The following is a 22918-nucleotide window of genomic DNA, read 5'->3' as shown; positions in this document are numbered from 1 at the left end:
TAAAATATGCTTAAATTTGCCTATATTTATATAGTTAGTATCCTTGTAGGTCAGCCTCAGTTTTCTGCTTTGGAATGAATTTTGCTTACGGTTTTTTTGCTTGTTTTTTGCTTGGTTGTCTCGTCACGAATGTACTTTATTAATTAAATGTAAAATTAGTTTGTCATTAAAAATTATTATTACTTTCAGCTCGTTTGAGATTAAAACAGGTTAAAAAATTAATTCTAAAAAACATAAGAATTTTAATAACAAAAACCAAACCGAATCTAAATGGAAAGATCCCTTGTTGTTTAATGGAGTAATTAGTTTAAATAATTTTAATGTAAATCTGAAAATTAATAAAAAATATTCAAAAACATGAAACAAATTATAATTTTTTTAAAATAAAAAAATTGTAAAACTTCAAATATCTGGTATGAGCATTAAAAAATACCAAAATTCTCAACCATATAAAAATGATTAACCGAGGAAAAGTCAGATAGACAGGGATGAAAATAAAAAGAAAGAAAGAAAGAAAGAAAGAAAGGAAAAGGGGAGATCGACGGAATTAAAGAATGTCATAACGGAAGGATAGAAGGAAAAGTCACAGGTGTTCATTGGAGAATATAAAGAGAGAGGTGAAAAGAGTATTATTTGGATTCTTCGAACTACTGTTCTCATCTTGATTGTCATTTTCACTACGTTTTGGTCAATGTAAGTTCTGACTTTCATCAAGTGTATCTTGTCGAACTCGAGAATCTTTCCGTCGAACTTGAGAACCAGCACGGAATTTCGAACGGAACCAGTATCCCGCGAACTGAGTATTGAACCTTCAACTTCCAGGAGCGAATGACTTAGAACTGAACATCAACAACTACTTTTTATCCATTGAAAGTTCAATCCTTAGTGCGGGCGACACTAAAAATACGATTGCGAATTACTTAGGACTTCTACTCAGTCATGGTTGACGGAAAGATAACACATTATCTCTGTGAATTGAATAAAGGATTCTGTTCGAAACTCCGTGCAATCGACAGACAGTTTCCCAAGTTCGACAATTAGAGCTGAAGAAGGTCGGGGATTACATCAACCAAAACGTTGTGCGAATAACATTGTGTGAAGAACATTGAACACACACACACACACACACACACACACACACACACACACACACACACACACACAGGCCGTTAAAAATACAAACTAATCAGCAGCGACTCACGAAATCAAAACAAATCGAATAATGAGTTCAAAACGATTTACTGGTATTCCTTTTGAAGAAGGTGCTGTTTCAATGCATATGTTTCAATCATAACTAAGTAAACTTGACAGTAATAATGTTGCTGATAACGAATATTAAATGAGTTTTTTTTTATTTAAAGGATGTATTCAAATTTCCTGGTTATTGTGTGTTGTGAGGTTTATTGGATGCTGAGTCGGTTAGATATTGAGTGGGGGCGTATTCCTGTTGTTAAAGGCTATGAGTTTAAAAATAATTTTAATTATTTAAATTCTGGGGTAATTTAAGTGTTAACGTATTGTCATGATTATATTTATTACCTATGTGGAGAGTTTATCTAAAAATGTGTATCTATATCAATAGAGGACACTTTCGAGTGTTATCAAATCAAGCGAATTGGTTAATATAGGTGTGCTATCAACGTGATATTTCTGGTGTCTGTATAGGTTCGGATGGCTTATTTGTATTAAGTATGCAAGTCTTAAACTTATACTCCTTATATGAGTCTATGGATGAGTCTCTTTGAAGTGGTTAGAGATTTAATTTGGTTGCATTCATATTTATTCTTTTATTTAAAAGTGCTCGGCACACATATTCAATTAAGTTTAATCTAATAGGTTTAATATATTAATATTCATGTTTAAGAGGTGGTTCATAATATATGTTATTTATGATAGGTGGTATTATGGGGGTATAGTTGTAAGATATGTTACTATATAATGGAGGTTTGATGTAATAGATGATGTAGGATTCTGATTTTTCAGTGGGGCATAAGGGGAAGTCCTAAAAGTAAGGTCGTACCAAAATATAGAAAGTATATCAATAACCTTCCATTACATTTCATAGGGAATATTAGACTAATTTAGTGTCCATATTTTAGATGCTGAAGAAGTACTAAATCTTTTTCCTGGGTATTTGAGGGTATTATTGTGATCGTATTATCGAGACCCCACAAGAATAAGGTATAAGGAGACCGTAAGATGGACGAAGAACGTCACCACGAGAGGGTTGGAATCAATGAGTGGCATGATGGTCAGAAGATAATTTAAGAGGAATGGACTATTTAAGAGGATGGCGCAACATATGTTTGTTCACATTAAACTTGAAGATGTGGGAAGACGACATGTAATATTTTCATCCACAGATGAGATGTTCTAGGAAGGAATCTTAGTTCATTGTGATTTTGTTTGATTTGTGGTAAAGAAATAGAGAGAGAGAGAGAGAGAGAGAGAGAGAGAGAGAGAGAGAGAGAGAGAGAGAGAGAGAGAGATTTTCTTACTGTGGTTGTAGATGGACGTAGCTGATTTTTTACAGAGACTTACAGAGATTAGGGGCCCAGTCGAGTCCCTAGCATAAATATAACGATTTTAAAGACAATAATTTTTGTTTTGGCCTTTGCGGTCCAAGATTTCTCTTGACACAATTCTGGCGCCTAGTGTCTGGTCAGATTCACTGGATCTTTTTTGTCAAAATATGGTTGGGTTCAATTGGGTCCTAGAGGGTGCACCCTCCAAGGCATTATCTCTTTCAGGAGGGTTGATTGCAGGTCGCATGAGGCATTCCTACATGAAATTGCCAATAAATTCGTCCACACTATTTTTGTACCCGACCAGAATTTACCTCTCGGTTGAGCTAGATTACTCCCCACCTTTCAGCCTTGAGCCATATTTTGCAGCAGGGAGAAGCAATTAACTAGGATATGTAATAAGTGTCCGAGTATATCTACGAATGAAAGTGTTGGGTCGGCCAATGAATACTGCCGGGCATACACTTCCGGCCATAAAGACGACAAGTTTTGTTTAAAATCTTAAAAGGCACAGATCTCCGCCCTAACTGTTTTGTGAAGATGCCAAGATTCAGACTAATCTAGTTGAAAAGGTGAGTGGCATAATCTGTCTGTGGAATTCGCAGCATGACTTGTCGTTAGCTCCAAGGAGATACAACACAGTTCTGTTTTATTAATTCTTTGTATATATCCAGCGATGCCCGGGAATCGTTTTACTTTAATTTTTTTGTGTCTCATTTATTTACCCCTTTTCAGTCTTTCACGTTCTTTCAATTAATTTCTCATAAAATTTTACACGTTAGAAACGACTCTTCAATGAAGAAATATATGGAATTTAAAAAATCAGCGTTGCAATGAAATCGATTTGGCAAATTTGGAAATTTAAATTTTGTAAAAATTTTCCCCAAGTATATGTATGCACGCCTATTATAATTTATTGCATGTAAAATAATATCATATAAAAATTATTAAACAATGATTTTATCATATGAAGAGATGAAAATGACTAGAGTAATGTGGTTATTTTAGCAGAAGCAAAAATGGCGTTGCATTTGTTTGAAAATTGTTTTTAACCGTTTTAACTGTTCTGCATTTTTCTTGTGTGGATTCCTTTCGTCCGTTTAGTTTGAAAATGTATCTTACAATGTTTGTTCACGCACACACACACACACAAACGCGCGCGCGCACACACACACACGCACGCACAAACGCACGCGCGCACACGCACACACACACACATACATATTATAGTAAATAATTATTTCAGCCTCTTACAAAACTCGTTCTTATTGTTGAGCACTTTCAGTTCAATTAAAGTCGATAAATGTAGCTCATATGTGTAGATCATCATATGATGATTATATCACTCTGAAAGACGTAAAAACATATGAAAATGAATGTTTAAATTTCAACAGTATTTCTCGCGGTTAACGGTGAATGCTAATGGAGTCAGAGATGGCTAATGCTGCCGAGTTCGAATCTATCGACTAATGTTAATCATGACATCCTGCACTGAAGATTCCCAAAGGGATGAAACATTAGTGTTTGTAGGTATATAATAATTATTACAGTAATTAATTATGTCAGCCCCTTTGAGAAAATTGTTCCATATCGTTGAGCACTTTCAGTTGAAATAAAGTCGGTCAATTTAGCTCGTATGGGCAGATCATCATATAATGATTAGATCACTCTTACAGACGTTAAAAAACTTTTAAAAATAAATGTTTAAATTTCAACATTATTTCTCGCCGTTAACGGTAGCCGAATGGGTTTGTTCCTGGCTAATGGAATCAGAAATGGCTTCGAATCTATTAATGTGACACCCTGCACTGATGATTCCCGAAAGGATAAAACACAAATGTCTGTAGGTATTTAATAAGTATTATAGTAAATAAGATGTAGTATATACTAATTTTAAATGCCGTATCTCGGGGGTCTTATATATTTATATATATATATATATATATATATATATATATATATATATATATATATATATATATATATATATACTAGCAGGCTGTCCGGCATTGCCCGATCATGAAATCATGAAATACGCTTATATATGATATTTTGATGAATGCAGGTGTGGTGAGGTGTGTGTGTGTGTGTGTGTGTGTGTGTGTGTGTGTAGGGGGGTTAAATCAGAACAAAATGGAAAATAAAGAATAAGCTAACGTATTAACCCTGTTTAAGTATCATTACAAAAAAAAAACAAAGCAACAACGAACGTGATGCAAAATAAAGGATAAGCGAACGATGTTAAAACTTCTTAAAAAAAATCGGAAAAACAACAAAAAAAACAGCGAACGTGATGGGAAAAAACAAAAAACGAACGAAATGCAAAATAAAAAATAAGCGAACGATGTTAAAATTTCTTAAAAAATCGGAAAACAAAAGAAACAAAACAAAACAGCGAACGTGATGGAAAAAATACGAACGAAAAAAAATGGCACAAATAACCCCGTTTCAATATTAAAACTTTAAAAATCTGACATTTCGGCTCGAATGTGCAATTTTAAGATACTGCTATCATACCGACTGGGCTATGACCGCGTGAGCGGAAGTTGGTGTTTTTTTTATATTAAAACCAAACGTTTTTTGCGTATGCGTGTATGGCTAAATTTTAATTAAGGAACGATTTTTTGCTACCCTTCACTGTATAAAAGTGCCGCGTTGAGGGTGAAGGAATTGATGTTTTCAGCCAATTTTTAAATATTTGTCGTCCAAGGGGTCGAGCTTCAAAATAATACCAATCTCGTGGAAGTCCGTCATCGCTGACGAAAGTTTTTGAGAGACAAACAAACATACATACATACATACATATGTACATACATACATACATACATACATTTAAATAGAGTTTTGCCCTTTATACTATAGACTAGCGGGTGTTTGGAGGTGTGTGTGCTGTTAAATAAAAAAGAAACCGGAGGGGGGGGTAAAAGTTGATAGGATCGAACCCGAATCCCTGAAGCGAAGTTTGAAAATAAAATCGGCCAGTCAGAATGAGTTACTGAAAGATGTTTGAATTTATTTAAGTAAGAACTAAATTGACGGGTGCGCGCACGGCTATTCAGCAAATGAGGTCAATGACCAGGTTTGTTTGTTATAAGCGAAGTAAAAAGAGAAAACAACGTTAAAACTTAAGCGGCGGGGGTAATCAAAACATCGAAAAAAAAACACAAAAAAACTAACGTAAGGCAAACGAACGATGTTAAATGTAAAAATCGAAAAAACAAAAAAGAAAACACAAAAACGAACACGTGAAAAATGGCTTAAATAAGCCTGTTTCGATATTAAAATTAAAAAAAAAATCGGTGGGTACCCGGGTGTTTTTGGGTGTGTGGTAGGGGGTGGATAAGCGAAGTAAAAAAAAAAACAGAAAAACGAACGTTACGTGAAAATTGGCTTAAATAACACTGGTTCAATATTTAAATTTAAAAAATCGAAAAAAAAGACATCTCACACCACGATTCGAACCCAAAAACGTTTAGATAACGAACCAACGCGCTAACCAACTAAGCTAACACGACGTACATAAAATTTAGTCAGTTTTTCAAGTATTTAAAGTAAATCAGGTCATGACGTCATCTGACGCATGCGTAGAACCGGTCGTCGTCACGAGAGAACTGTTTTTTTACCCTCCCTGTCGAAACTTGTCGATTTCGGGGTGAAAAAATGAACGTTTTTTGCCAATTTTTCGATATTTTTTGAGCGAAGGATGGAGCTTCAATATGATATCGAGTTTGTGAATTTTCGTCGTGTCTGTCGAACGTTTTTAGCGGACACACAAACACACATACATACAAACATACATACACACATTTTCGCTTTTATATATAAATATTATATTGGACCCAATGTATAGTAATGATTTAAAGTTAAAAAAGAATTACTTGTGTGCCACCACTGAGAATCGAAACCAAAACGTTTAGTTTAGGATTTACGTTTTCCTTTGACTTTAATACCTGAGCTATGCAGACATGTTTGTTGCAAGGCTAAAAATTAAAACATGAGCCAATAGCTATTACGTTACGCATGCACATTCGTAATGCCGTCGTTCGGCATTACGAATATGCGTATTCCATTTGGCAAATTCCATTTTTTAAAAAATTTTTCATTGCAAGTTCCATATTGCAAAATTCATATTGCAAATTTCATTTTTTTTAATCTTCATATTATTTTTTTACCGATTTTCCCTTGCTAAAATCCAAATATAAAGTTTTACATGAATTATATATTAAGTTTCATGTTTGTAGATCAAAAACTGACACAGGAGTTTGTTAGGCAAAAATTTTCAAAACGATATATATATATATATATATATATATATATATATATATATATATATATATATATATATACGCATACATAAATATATATAGAAAGAGGTTTGTGTTTACTATAACTTTTTAACGCAAATATTATGCAAGTATAAATCATGTAGAATAGCTGCATGAATATAATTACACGTAATAGTTAACTAACGATAATCATCCCATAAGAAAACCGAAAAAAAAAATAATAGGGAATTGATTAAAATGAATTTTTAATAGAATATGCAAATTAGCTAGATCTTTTGCAATTCCTCGACAATGTTGCATTTTCTTTTTAAATAAATAGAAAAAAGGGGTTTTAATACGAATATCAATAAACAAAACAATCCAAATTTATAGAAGAGTGTGTGTGTATATATATATATATATATATATATATATATATATATATATATATATATATATATATATATATTATCAGAACAATAAGGAAAAGTTCAGGAGAAAATTTAGATAAAATCTTTTTAGGTTACGACATTTCCTAACTAAATGCTTCTCATCAGAATAGGTGAAACGCCAAAATTAAACAAAATTAAAAAATATTTAAAAAAAAACTGGCTTAATGACATTTCGATATGAAATGAGAATGAACGAATTGGATAAAAATGGTAAATAGTAATTAAAAGTAGGTACAACATATATGGGCAAACAGAAGACGTAGTATATATGTAGGTATTAGTACAATATTTATTAGCCACTATGAAATAATGGGGAAGACTAAAGAATAGCCAACAATTAAAGAAGAAAGGAAAAAATTAGGAATTTAGAAGAGAAAGTGGAGAAAAAAGAGAAGGGACAGAAACAGTAAACAGGAGATACGGAAATACATATATAAATAAATAAAAAAAATATATATATATAAATAGATAAAAATAGAAAATATATATATAAATAAATAAAAATAGAAAATATATATATAAAAATAAAACAATCTTAAAGTGGAGAAAAATGGGGAATGAAAAATGTTTAAAAAGTGTTTAACATACGTTCTAAAAGAAAATTCAAAAATAAAATAAAATAAAAATATAATGACACAGGTTCCACTGAAGTCTTTAGGTTAGAAGTCTTTAGTTTAGAAGTCTTTAGGTTAGAAGTATTTAAGTTAGAAGTCTTTAGTTTAGAAGTCTTTAGTTTAGAAGTCTTTAGTTTAGAAGTCTTTAGTTTAGAAGTCTTTAGGTTAGAAGTCTTTAGTTTAGAAGTCTTGAGGTTAGAAGTCTTTAGGTTCCGGAAAGCGACTAATATGGCAACTGTTTACAAACTCAACAAGATAAAAAAATTTTTTTCGAATATCGCTAGATTAAGCTACTCTGGTGAGTTGTAGATGACGAAACATGTGTCAGTGGAGAATTATAATTTAAAAGCAATATATATGCCGATCCCTATATGGGGGTACCAAATTGGTTAACTCGCATTTAGGTAAAAACGCACTTTCGTAAATAATTGAATCCATTCCAAACATATCGCAAAAACAAATAACATCTCTCTCTTTATATATATATATATATATATATATATATATATATATATATATATATATATATATAGTAATTTATAAAATATATATGGCGATTAAGCTACACTGAATATTCTGCGTTTCATCCAACTATAGGATTCGTCAGGCTTATGCGCGAATTCTGTCGTTGCTTCTTGTTTTTATATATGTTGAGGATTTCTAGTTGGCCAATCGGCTTTCTAGTCTCCACCGCGCCCCTTCCTATCAGCCAATGGGCATGCATTTTATCAAACAAAGGATCTGTTTTAGAACTAGGTTAGTGGTTTTAGGTGACCGTTCTCCTTTTTTTATACATATAAATATACCTATGTGTACACAATAATGCACATATATATATACATATATACATATATATATACATATATGTGTGTGTGATCGTTTATGTATATTTATGTTTATTTACTTTATTTATTTGTTTGTTTCCTATTGTTATTGTTAGTTTTAGAGCTATTTTGTATCGCTATCTTAGAGTAAGTTTTATTTTGTGAACACAGTTGTTTGCTATTTCCCGCCTACAGTTTAATAGCTTTTGAGGTTCTTTAAAGTACAGGATAGAAAATTTTTCATGGAGGCATGATTTACATGGGTCGTCTAAATGTCTGCATGTGGTAGCTTGTCTCATTATTTTCCATTCGACTACCGGCGAATGTCCGCTTTCTTTCGAGTTCCCAGTATTTATTCGCTAGTGTTGTTTTTGTACGGTGTTTTTTATTTTTGAATGTGCTTTTGTGGTCATAGTATCGGGTTTTGAAATCTAAGGACATGTAATATTTCTTGTTATTCGGGTTTTCTTTCGCAAATATTGTTGCTTGATAAACTACGCTTTTTGTTAGACATTTATTTTGGACTGGGCAAAGTGTGCGGTGTCTACAATTGCATTTATCTTGTTAGTTATTAGTATTTTTATTTATGGTATGGTTAAGCCTGACGAATCCTATAGTTGGATGAAACGCAGAATATTCAGCGTAGCTTAATCGCCATATATATTTTATAAATTACTAACTAGCTCTACCTACGTATTGAGCACTTTTGAAGTAAATACTTAAAGTTTACGCATAAATCTATACTTTCGTATATTAAATTTATGTGAATAAATGAAGTAGTTATATATATATATATATATATATATATATATATATATATATATATATATATATATATATATATATATATATATAAAGGAGATGCAAGCGGTAACTATACGGACCATATGCTGTACATCTGCTGATTATTTCGGTAGTGAGGGTGCATTTGAACGAACATGTTTAAGCAGGCATGACTCTATTCTTATATTTTATTCTTCTTTTGTCACATTTGAAAAAGATGAATAGTAAAATGTTTCGCAAGCGTCGCTTCCGGTTGGAATTTCCGGTTGGGACGCCATTGTTTCGCGGTCGAGAAGAAAGGCATAACACAAGACAAAATTACACACCGCAAATAAGTTTGCTATGCAACAGCTCGGAATGAACGATTGTCTATCGAAATGCGTCTTGGTGTGTCTCGCTGTGGCGGGTAGCTTACACCATAACACAAGTGTACACACGTACACACATATCTTCTTCTTCTTCTTCTTCTTCTTCTTCTTCTTCTCCTTCTTCTTCTTCTTCTTCTTCTTCTTTCTATATAATGAAGTAAAAAGGGCACCTTTGCCGATGTTTGTCATCGAAGGCAAAAATAAATATTTAAATCTGGTATTTTATTTGCTGGCGAGGGGGAGGGGTGAATGTCAGGCTGTCGTTGTAGCTTGTTAAGAACAATGCAATGTAATTCAAATTAATTCTGTCCGTAAAAAATGTACCGAGTCAGGATTATTTTTGCTATGACGCCATTTTTAAGAAAGGATGTTAATTATATCTTTATCCATAGAAAACTTTTTGCTTCGAAAAATTAAAATGAGATTTAAGAAAAAGAACATGTCATAGTTAAAAAAAAAATAAAAAATAAAAAAAAACGCAAAACAAATTGCTAGTAAATACCGTATCTAGAGATGCCAGGTATGTACTTTTAGTATATATATATATATATATATATATATATATATATATATATATATATATATATATATATATATATATATATATATATATATATATATATATATATATATATATATATATATATATATATATATAATGGACTCTCCGTCGATTTTCGACGTATGAGACTCCGACAATTGACCTGAAGGTCTAGAACTCAGCGTGTCGACATTCACTTGGACGTATGTGGCACTTTAGTCCTGCTAGAGACTTGCAATGGCGACCGCAGTGGTGACAGACATATAAATGCGAGAATTTAGCTCCACACTGCTCAGTATTATTTTTTGACTTGACTCTCGCTTCTTTTAGTTTTTCGATGCAAAACGCCGAGAACTCCTTGATTTTTCTGTCACACATTTCTATCCACTTCCTTCTGTCTTTTGCTCAATGTTGTTATATTCAATATTTAGAACCTGCAAATTAGACTTTATTTTGTCTTTGTAACGCAACCATGGTCGTCCCACGTTTCGACGGCCTCTGTCTAATTGGCCATATAGGAGTTGCTTCGGTATCCTATCATCATCCATTCGACCCGCCCATCGAAGCTGCGACTGGATTAAGAAGCTTTCGATGTTGCTGATTTTACAAAGTGTGAATAATTTCGCATTTGATATTTTGTCTTTCAAAGTAAAACCGCAAATGTCACGTAGACATCTCTTATGGAAAACGTCAAGTTGCGAAATTTGTTTTCAGTACGGGGTCCACGTCTCTGAGGCATACAAAAGTGTGGACAGTACCACATCCTTTTATACATGAATTTTTGTCTTCAAGCTTAAACCCCGAACATTCCATAATCTTGTGTGCAGCTTGCCAAAGGCGCTGCTTGCTCGGGAGATACAGTTGATAACTTCATGGTCAACAGATGCACTTGAATCAACCACACTTCCCAAGTATGTAAACTTGTTAACATACTTCAGGTTTTTCCCATCTACCTGAATCGACATCTGGGGAAAATTGTGCACGGTTTGTTTCTGTTTAACACCCTGTACTTGTTTTGGTGTAGGTGGTGGCTGGTAGATGACTTCCGTTTTCTTTATACTGATTGTCAAGCCAAAGGCTTTACATGCAGTAGAAAACCGATTTACAAGATGTTGAGCCTCCTCCCGAGAAGTCGAGACAAGGGCAGCATCATCTGCAAACAGCAAATCTCTTATAATGGTTCTTCGGAGAAGTGTTTTCGCTTTGAAGCGTTGTTGATTAAAAATCCCACCATCTGTACGGAATTGGAAATGAACGCCAGTGTCAACATCTGCAAATGCATATTTCAGCATAACAGAGAAGTAAAGGGCGAATAGTACTGGAGCCATTACACAACCTTGTTTTGTTCCATTGGTCACATTGAAAGGCTCAGAAGAGTCCCCATTGGACATCACTGAAACCTTCATGCCATCATGAAAGGATGTTATAACTTTGAGCATATTGTCAGGTATACCAATTTTCTTAAGGATTTTCTATAGGGCAGTTCGGTTGACAGTGTCAAAGGCTTTAGTAAGATCAATGAACACTATGTATAGCTCTTGGTTCTTTTCTCGAACTTTCTCAGAGACCTGTCGCAGAGAAAAGATCATATCTATTGTACCCCGAAGAGAGCGGAAACCACACTGCAATTCGGGATATATCTCATTTACAAGATGTCTGATTAATCTGTTGATTATTCGTCTGGCCATGATTTTTCCAGCAATTGAGAGCAGAGATATGCCACGATGATTGTTACAGGAATTCCTCAAGCCTTTATTTTTATAAAGATGGTAAATTGATGCATCTTTAAAGTCCTGTGGGACTTTTCCAGATGTTCAAATGGACACGAAAAGTGCATGTAGCTTTCTGGCCAGTTTATGGCCACCATATCTGTAGACTTCCGGTGGTATACCGTCATTTCCTGGTGCTTTACCCAATGATATCTGTTCAACTGCTGCAAGGACTTCTGGGAGAGTTGGTAACACGGATAGTTCTGATCTCTCGGGAACCTGCTCAATTAAGTTTATAATCTCATCGTCTGTTACCGAAGAAGAATTTAACACTGTTTCAAAATGTTCCTTCCAGCGTCTCAAGATACCGTCCTTGTCTGTCAGTAATGTCCCGTCTTCTGCTAAAATTAGCGAAACTCCTGATTCTTGAGGACCGAAAACCTTCCTTATACCTTCATAAAAGGCTTTTGTGTCCTTTCTGTTGAATGCTGACTGAACAGCTTCTGCGTGTGCGGTCCACCATTTCTCCTTCATCTGTTGTAGTGTCCTCTGCACTTTCCCTTTGCAGGTTTTGTATGCCAATCTTTTTTCAGTAGAGTTTTGGTCGTCAATCCATGCTTTGTGAGCTTGATGCATTTTCTGAATTTGATCCTGGGCTTCTATATCCTGGTCATCAAACCAATCCTGGTGCTTCCGTATGGGTAAGCCCAGCACTTCCAGGGCAGTGGAATGGGTGATATTTCGTAGCGCTTCCCAGGACGCTTCTATATTGTCAGTTATTTCTACACCATCTAAATTTTCATCCAACTTGTCAGAAAGTCCCCCGTGGATCACCACCTTACCATGGTGAGGCATTTTGCGAGTCTCTATGACCCCTAGAGCTATGCCGGCGGGAGTCATGTACTTCTGGTAGGGCCACCCAAGCCGGACAGGTCAAAGGGTAGAGTCCAGACGAAGAGTGATCCAGAAAACTGGTGGGATTATACCTGACCACAAGGAGAGATGCACCCTTAGTCTTTGTTAAGACATGTATCTAGGAGAGGGAAACTCTGATATAAAACCTGAGGTCTGTTGTTCGCTTCCTCTGTGGCAAATCTTTGCACCGATTTAGTGCTATAAGCAGCACCAAAAAGTGTGGATAGTTGTACATGGGCTTTCACCACTATAATCAAGGCCTATGTGTGGGTTCTCTGACAACTTTGATGGGGTCTACGTTTTACATGGTCCTGCACCAACAAAGTCCATGGGCGTAAGGTTGAAGGTGACGGGGATAGGTGAAGGGTATCACTGGAAGTCCTTAGCCGAATGTCTTTACTGTGGCGGCCAATGGGTGATGGCCGTTCTGTGCAAATATGTGTGCAATTGCGCAGCTCGTGTCCTCCATTGGTGGCAAAGCAGCCCTATTTAGGGATAGCACTGCTTTACCCATGTATGGGGAAGGGGCGATAAAAGGAGCCCTAAACATTGCTCATACACATTCACCTTGACAGTGAACTGCAGCTGTCTGGGTATCCAGTGTGCAGTCGAAATAATTATAAATTAAGTAAGAAATTTAATATTGGATTGTGGAATATTCGCACCCTCCAGGACAATCCTAATGCACCAGAACGTAAAACAGCGTTGATATCTCGTGAACTTAAGAAATATAAGCTCGATATTGTGGCACTCAGTGAAACACGCCTTGCTGGTGTCTCTCAATTTAAGGAGGAAAAGGGTGGCTATGTCTTTTTCTCCAAGGGTAGAGGGCCTGATGAGTCTCGCCTCTCTGGTGTGGGATTTGCCGTAAAATCAGAACTAGCCAAATCACTGAAATCTCTTCCCAAAGGTCTATCGGACCACATTATGACTTTGACCCTTGAGTTGGAACTTGAAACTCGGGTTACACTTGTAATATGCTATGCACCAACAATGAGCAGACCGGATGAGGAGAGAGATGAATTCTACTAACAACTACGAGAAGTAATCGGTGGTATTCGCCATAAGGACAAACTCATTTTGATGGGCGACTTTAATGCTCGGGTCGGTTCTGACTTCCAATCATGGAAAGGGGTTCTGGGGCATCATGGCATTGGTAAAATGAATGAAAACGGTCTTCATTTGCTCTCCCTCTGCAGAGAATTCAATATGACCATCACTAACACAGTTTTTCAACAGAAAAATTGTCGCAAAACCACATGGATGCACCCTCGTTCAAATAGCTGGCATATGATTGACTATGTCATCACTAAGAAACGTGATTTTCGTGACTTCAAAATAACGCGCTCCTTCCATACAAGCTGTTACCTATCAGATCATGCCCTGCTACGTAGCAAGGTGTCTCTGAGTCTTTGGCGCAGACAGGTAAAGAAGTCATCTATTCCAAAACGTATTAATGTATTGTTGCTTAAGAATACTGAAACTCGAATATATATATATATATATATATATATAAGTAAAATACCTACAGACATTAATGTTTCATCCTTTTGAGAATCTTCACGATTAACACCAGTCGATAAATTCGAACCCAGCGACAGAAGTCATCTCCGGCTGCAAGGACCATATCCATTCGGCTACCGTTAACCGCGAGAAAGGCCGTTGAATTTTAAACATTTATTCTATTAAATGTTTTATTGACGTCAGTCAGAGTGATCTAATCATTATATGATGATCTATGCATAAGAGCTAAATGTACCGACTTTTTAATTCAACTGAAAGTGCTCAATGATAAGAAATGAGTTTTCTAAAAGGGGCTGACATAATTATTTTCTACACATATATACTTCTCTAATTCTTCCTTACTCTTTCCTCAACTTCTAAAACTCTCAATAAAACTTTTAAATCTTCCACAAATTCTTTCTCGCAATAAACTTAAGCCACCATTTTTTTTTTTTTTTCAAAATACTTTTGATTCAACCTCGCTAATTCTGCTAATAATTCCATCAAACCGTATCCACTGACCTATTCCATTTCGCAACAGCCTCACTGCTTAATTACTATTTTTACAACGATAGGTTCTCACGATTACTAGATCATCATCCTCTCTTACCCCACAGCGTTGAACTGCCTTGATTTTGGATCAATTCCCTCCCTCACCTATGTATTAATTCAGTCCAACAACATGCACTCGCACTACCACAAACATGGATATTTTACTTCCGCCACTTTCTTGGATTCAATGCATTTTGGTCTCAACAAGTAAGGGAGCACTCTCTCACGTGAAACCATTTTTCCTTTTTCCCCCACTCTATCTGTTTCATTGTTCTATATTTAATTACCACGGTAGTATGATCCTTTTCATACTTAGTTTCCTTAAATACTTTACAAGCAAAATTTCTTTATATATTTTGCTAACTTCTGCCCTCTGATGAGAAGGAAAGTATTTCTTGGAAAGTCCAATAATTAAGGACTTTCACATCTATTTGTCTTTCCTTTCGGAATAATAAATATGTGTTTAACTCTTGCTGAATTGTTTTATTAAATTTTTCTACTTATATTTGAGTTTTATAGAGCGTTTACAACTGGTTAAAATTATTTTATGGATATCAGAAACCTAATATCTATATCATTTTTTAGTTCACTTTAACGTAATTGTACTACCACCTTTTAAATTTTTAGCTCCCTCCTTGTTGAGCATTTTTTTTATCTTACCCACATATGTTCGAAAAGGAACACATTCCCCTGTCTTCTAAAAACATATCCATCCCTACTCAACAAGAATACATCCATAAATTTATTCAAGCTGCAAATACTTTCCTAAAAAATATAAGATGTAAAGCTTACCACTATAACTTGAACATCAATAACAAGTCCAGAACGTCTGTCTCAGTTGATGCTACACTTCACCCAGAACTTAAAAAAGTGAACTCTAAGTCAACTCTCATAGAGAACAATAGAAGATTGAAAGATCTGCTGCCCAATTCTACGGATTAAAATCCACTGCTCACCCCTATTAGAGTCCCCACCATGACGAGTTTGAAACTTAGTAAAGAAATTGTAATTTAAGAAACATAAATACCACAAGTTAATCATTTTGCCGGCAAAGTTACAAAAAATAAACATGCTGACAAAACCAAAAAATACTATAAAGTAGACCACCCTACATATAAAAAACTAATCTATAAAGAACTCAATAAATCTTTCAAAATAGTTCCCCCAGTACATTAGATTCCATCAATGCGGAGGCCAAAAACTTACCCTAATGAACATTCATAACTTCACTAAAATAATTACTCCAGGCATCCTTAGATTCACCCTCATGAACCATAAACCTAACTTTCATGACGACCGTTCCATTGGATTAACATGTCCATTTAGCTCAGGTCTGGGCGTTGTAAGCAAAAAATCCTAGATAGAATCATCCCCTCCAAAAGAGAAAAAGTTAACCTCACTCTCTGGCAAAACTCTGACTCCGTAATTAATTTCCCTTAAAAACAAAACATATCTTTCAATATCATCAATTATTGATTGAGATTGTCGGACTGACTTCCTCATCTTGGTTGTTTGAGTTACAACGTTTCGCCCATTGTATCAAAGTTTACAGTTACCCAAAGGTGCTGAGTTCAATCCTGAACAAAGGCAGTCAAAAGTAACATTCAAAACAGAGAACCAGCAACTATGTCCCAGAGCCTAGCTGGAGTCCGAACACAGTACCCCCGTAATAATGATAAAGGGTTGGGTTTGAGACTCCTAACAAACGGTTCCCCAGTTCGATACAAAACACCTGATGAAGGCCGGAGGGCAAAACGGCCGAAACGTTGTGACTCAAACAACCAAGATGAGGAAGTCAGTCCAAAAATCTCAATCAATGAAAACACCTCATCTCAAAAATACAGACAATTACTATCCAATCGGTATGGATCTGACATTAGGATTGAATGGCGACACCTAGATAAGCGTCACGTGAAACTGGCAAGACTCGCTAACCATCTAACCTTCTTGTACAGATGTAGAGACTTAAAACTCATACCAGCAGGGTTGACATTACAAACAACAGTGGATTCCAGGAAGGCACGTAGAGTCGTGGAAAGGGCAGGGCATGCCCTCGTTCGAGAAAGGATCCAACACACCCGCTGGAATAAACAAAAACTAAGGAACAAAATCTTCGGCACCTTAACATGGTTCCTTGTCAAAGTGACTCAAGAGGAAGAAAGGGTGAGAATCCAATCAGATCTGGATAAATCGTACAGAAAAGAATATGAGAAGGTCAAAGAACGCCAAATCAAGAAGCTCACAAAGCTCAAAGACCAGAGGAATGTAATATCAAAACACCGCTCACCTGTGAAAGCGGTCATCAACCTCAGCAGCCGCCAACTGAGTCACTCAGAGGAAGCAGTACTAAGTAAAGGTCTCAACTTCGCAACAACAACCAAACGCGTTCCATTCTTAGATATCATAACACACATGGAAGATATAGCCTTGAGAATCCCATCAACCCAAGGTGATGAAATAAGATGGAAAGTGAGACAAGTACTCAAGAAAGCCAAACCTCCTAAATCAAACATCTCTCGGGAAGATAGGCTGGCTATAAGAACCCTACAGAGTGACAGCAGTATAATAATTCTGCCAGCAGACAAAGGCAATGCTACCGTGGTGATGGACATGTCGGAGTACTCTGAAAAAATGGCAGGCCTAATCACAGATGGTAGCTATGGTAAAATAAAGAAGGACCCAACTTTGAAAACCGAAAGAAAGCTGTTACAAATCCTTACCAAAAACAAGGAACACATCGCTCCGATAAGATATAGACAGCTGGTCCAGCATCACAGTAAGCTACCACATATGTACGGTCTCCCCAAGATACACAAAGACGGTATTCCACTCAGACCCATAGTGAGCTGCCGAGGTTCAGCATGCCACCCACTGAGCAGGTACCTTGTGGATATAATAAACCCATTCACAGGCAAGTCAGCAACACATGTAAAGAATTCTGCCCACTTCACGGAACTGATCAAGGGAGCACTCATCAGTACAAACCAAATGGTAAGCCTAGATGTGGTTAGCCTGTTCACTAAAGTCCCAACTAGTGAGGCACTAGCAGTAATTCAAGACAAACTAGCTGCGGACCTCTCCATAGAAGAGCGCACATGTGTACCATTGCCAAACTTAATGGAAATGCTGACATTCTGCATAGAAACAACCTACTTCAGAATGGGTACTGACCTATATCGACAAGAGGAGGGACTAGTTATGGGCTCGCCATTATCACCAGTGATGGCGAACATGTACATGGAATACTTCGAAGACATGGCCTTAGGTCCAGCTCCCTTAAAGCCGACCATGTGGCTAAGATACATTGATGACACCTTCATACTCTGGCCCCATCAGGAAGACATCCGGGCTCTCCTAGACCAGGTGAACTCAATAAGACCATCGATACAGTTCACAATGGAGAAAGAAAAAGATAACCAACTGGCCTTCCTTGATATACTCATATCACGCACAGAGCATGGGTTTAAGACATCCGTATATCGCAAGCCTACCTTCACCGGACAATACCTTAACTTCAACTCCCATCACCCATACAGTATCAAACATGGAATCGCACGCTGCTTACAACATCGAGTAGAGACAATAAGTAGCGACACTATTACATACCACCAAGAAATGGTCAGGTTGAAGAATACCCTCCGTCGTAACAACTACCCCGATAGCATACTATCCACCAGACGTGTTAATAGTATAAGAGAGGAGAATGAAACCCAAAAACCTCCAACGGTCTGCCTACCATACATACGGGGCATCTCCGAAAAGATTCAGAGAATATGTGCCCCCTACAACATCAGGACGGTATTCAAAAGCGAGTCAACACTCAGATGACACCTGGTACGAGTGAAGCCTCGCATGGAGGAGAACATGACCAAGAACTGCATATACTCAATCCCATGCAGTTGCAGAAAGGTTTACAAGGGTGAAACATGCCGCCCCCTTGTCTTATTTTCCAATACCAATTTAAACATCCAAAGGGACCTATATAAAGATGACGCTCTATTTAGCACGAAAGCCAAGACAAGAAAATCTAATAATACATTAAGAAATTACATGATTTCTTTTATAACTTCGGCCTCTCCATAACTATCGAACCTATAAAAAAATTCCAATTTTCTAGACATTGCATTAAACCTTAACACTGAAACATATAGCCCATAACATGAACCCAACCTTACATTCTTATACGTTCATAAGTCCTCTAACTACTCTAATTCAATTATAAAGTCTACAATACCATGCGTTTCGAGAAGAATTTCTACTCTTTCTGCCAACTAAAAACCTTTAACAAAAATGCCACCTTCTCCAACATTACCCTAAGGAATTCTGGATACAAAGAAAAAATTAAATATAACCGTCTTGTTTCATCTGTAGGCCGCGTGAGATCCGTGATCACTCACAACATGACCTGCAATAAACCACCTACAACTACAAGATATACAACAATTAATAACAACGAACGACACAACCACCATAATCCTAATACTCCTAATCCATCCAATCAGGAGAAAGAAAAACATCGGGCTTAATCCTCCATTTAGCTTAAATGTTAAAATTAATATACCTAAAGATTTTTTTAAACATTGTACAAAATTCTTTAAGTACCCATATCGATATAATTATATCTTTAAGAAAAACTCAATAAGGATGTCCTACTCAACTATGTATAATTTAGAACAAAAGTCTTAACATCCAACAATAAAAAATCAATCGGACCCAAAAATCCCTTTCTCAATAAAGCCTAAAAACAGTTGCAATTGTAATGACAAGCTTAATTGCCCACTGAACAATGATTGTATCCATAAGGATGTTATACATTCTTGCACAATAACAGAGCTACCCGTAATTCCCCCCAAACAGACTTTAATATTCTGTCAAAATCTTCTCTCCCTCTCCATCTTCCATCTGATAGAATCACTAATCCAATAAACGAGCTAAACAATCAGCTGATTAACTATCACATTACTACTACTACTACTACTACTACTACTACTACTACTACTACTACTACTACTACTAATAATAATAATAATAATAATAATGATAATGATTCACCTTATAAACATCCTAACACTAATAACACTGATAATCCTCCAAGCAACATTCTTACACGTATTAATCCAACACATACTCACCTCAATGAACAAAATTTAAACTATCCCCTACCCCAAACCCAAATACAAATCAATAAACCAATAATAGGCCCCGAGCATCTCATAAAATACACACTTATATTGGCGCCACCTCAACCCTTATTAAGACCATAATATTTAACCAAAATTCTTCATTTAACAACCAAAACCTTAATAATAAGCAAGGAAACTACTTTAATTAAAAACCTTAAACCTAATAAAACTTCTTTTTCGATTAAATGAACGATCCTAAAAAGAAAAGTTAAGTCTTACACTTCAGGCTCTTGGTCTTGTCACCTCTGCACATCTGAAACTATAAAAAAAAAAACAATAATATAATAAATTCTAAAAGCGAACTAGTCTCCTTTTGTGGATATAAGACTAAATTTAAATATGGTCAATTTGACATTAACTTTAAACAATCCTCTTAAAATCTCATTTCCATCAATTACAGATTTCTTCCTTTCACTTCCTCAGCACTTTATGTTGCCCCATTAATTTTTAAATTCCCTATCCTTTTCTCCCCAATGATCGAGTGGTTATGCCCCCCCCTCTCGCGGACTCCACTAGAATGCTTATGCGCATGTACATGTATTTCTCTTCTGTGTATATGAAGATCTGGGCATATATGCTCTGACATGTGTATGCGCTCTAATGCTTGTATTCATGTGGGCATTTGGGCGTGTTTATATATATATATATATATATATATATATATATATATATATATATATATATATATATATATATATATATATACATTTATAAGGTAGTTCAAGCATAATTCTTTTTTTATTTTTGTTTTATTTTTATTGGTTGCACTATGACAGAGTCCGTGGGCAGCAACCGCCTTCTTCTTCCTTTAATTATTCTTTACTCTTTCCTCAACTATTACAACTTACTAAAACTCTCAATAAAACTCTCAAATTTTCCACATAAATTCTTTCTCGCAATAAGATTACAACCGCGAATTTAAAAAAAAAAATACTTATAAAAAAATACTTATTCAATCTCATTAACTCTGCCAATAATTCCACCAGAACGTATCCACTGACCTGTTTCACCTCGTCCCCCACTTCCTAATTACTATTTTTACAACGATAGGTTGTAATTACCAAGCAGATCATCATCCTCTCTTATCCCACAGCGTTGAACTACCTTGATTTGGAGTCAATACCCTCCGTCACCCTTGAATTAATTCAGACCACGGCGTGCAATCAATTTCTACTTATTCTTCAAATCGCTTTCTCTTTGGCTAAACTCACAGACTGGACTTTTTCATCTGTGCCTATTCACACAGAAATGTACTTTTTGGACCATTTATAAACTCCAACAACATGCACTCGGACTACCACAAACATGGATATTTTACTTTTTTTTTTTTTACATAGACGTCACCACTTATCAAGGCCGATAAGGATAAAGGTTAAAGAGTGTACAGTAGTCATAGTAATCGATAGTAATGGAAGTTCGGTAAATTTGTTAACTTAAGTGGAACGGCTCATCAGAAACTTGTTCACGTTGGACTTAAAGACAACCATATTATAGAAAGCTGGAAAGCAGGAAAACGGAAGACAATTCCACAGGCGTGCAGTTCTAAGAAAGAAGTTTGATCATGGAATCTATGTTTAGGTTTAGGTACAGATAAAGAGTGGGGAAAATTATTGATAATGTTTTCAGCTAGTCTAGTGTTTCTTGTGAAAGTTTGGCGAGGGGGGACCATAGATTGAAGCTCAGTTGAACACTTTCCATGAAAATAACGATAAAGTAGAGACAAACTCGCAACATCTCTTCTGTGAGACAGAGGTTGCAGCGAAGAGAAAAGGACATCTCCCACCAGGCCACGAAGTCTATTTTGAACCCTATCAAGGCAAGACAAGTCTTTTCTAGCAGCTGCTTTCGCCACTTTCTTGGATTCAATGCATTTTGGTCTCAACAAGTAAGGGAGCACCCTCTCACGTGAAACCATTTTTCCTTTTTAACCCACTCTATCTGTTCCATTGTTCTATATTTAATTATCACGTTAGTATGATCCTTTTCATACTTAGTTTCCTTAAATACTTTACAAGCAAAATTTCTTTATACATTTTGCTAACTTCTGCCCTCTAACGAGAAAGAAAGTATTTCTTCGAAACTCCACGGATTAATGACTTTTACCTCTGTGTTTTCTTGTGTGTGTATATATATATATATATATATATATATATATATATATATATATATATATATATATATATATATATAAACAATAAGAATGGAAAATGAAGTCGCAAAAACTATATATTGGTAAATATAGAATGGTTCATTTATTCCATAATTTAATTAACACACACACACACACACACACACACACACACACATATATATATATATATATATATATGTTAATTAAATTATTTAAAATGTATCGAACTAAAATTGATATATTTGTAAACGTGCTCAACACATATTTAGATTTATTATAATTTAAATAGTACAAACATCAGAAAAAAAACCTACGTAAATTAATTTTAATCGTCTCCTTAGGGATTCGAAAAATTATATTGAAACCTTACTAGACGATTAACATTGTCGAAACGCAGATAAGTGCGCGCCAAGTTTTCCTGGTGTTTATATATTTCATTTACAACATAATATACCGTTAATAATTTATAAGCATTAATTTGAAAATTTGCAACCAAAAAAGTCAATATATGCTTAAATGTTTAAGAAAGTTTCAGTAATGCACAGAAAAATCT

General features: G+C 35.5%; 1 protein-coding gene across 1 annotated transcript in view; it reads left to right on the top strand.

Moving 5' to 3' along the window:
• Window positions 1-14028, top strand: part of LOC145249411 (uncharacterized) — a 46708-nt gene extending 32680 nt beyond the window's left edge. The window contains exon 2 of the mRNA XM_080110964.1: window positions 13669-14028. Within this exon, the coding sequence (XP_079967090.1) occupies window positions 13669-14028 (360 nt within the window). The remainder of the gene's footprint in view (window positions 1-13668) is intronic.
• The last annotated feature ends 8890 nt before the right edge of the window (window positions 14029-22918 follow it).

The sequence above is a fragment of the Euprymna scolopes genome, chromosome 28 (genome assembly GCF_053919585.1).
Source record: "Euprymna scolopes isolate OS-2025 chromosome 28, ASM5391958v1, whole genome shotgun sequence".
NCBI classification, from domain to species: domain Eukaryota; kingdom Metazoa; phylum Mollusca; class Cephalopoda; order Sepiida; family Sepiolidae; genus Euprymna; species Euprymna scolopes.
Note: the sequence above shows the minus strand (reverse complement) of the source record. Positions and strands in the feature narration are given on the sequence as shown.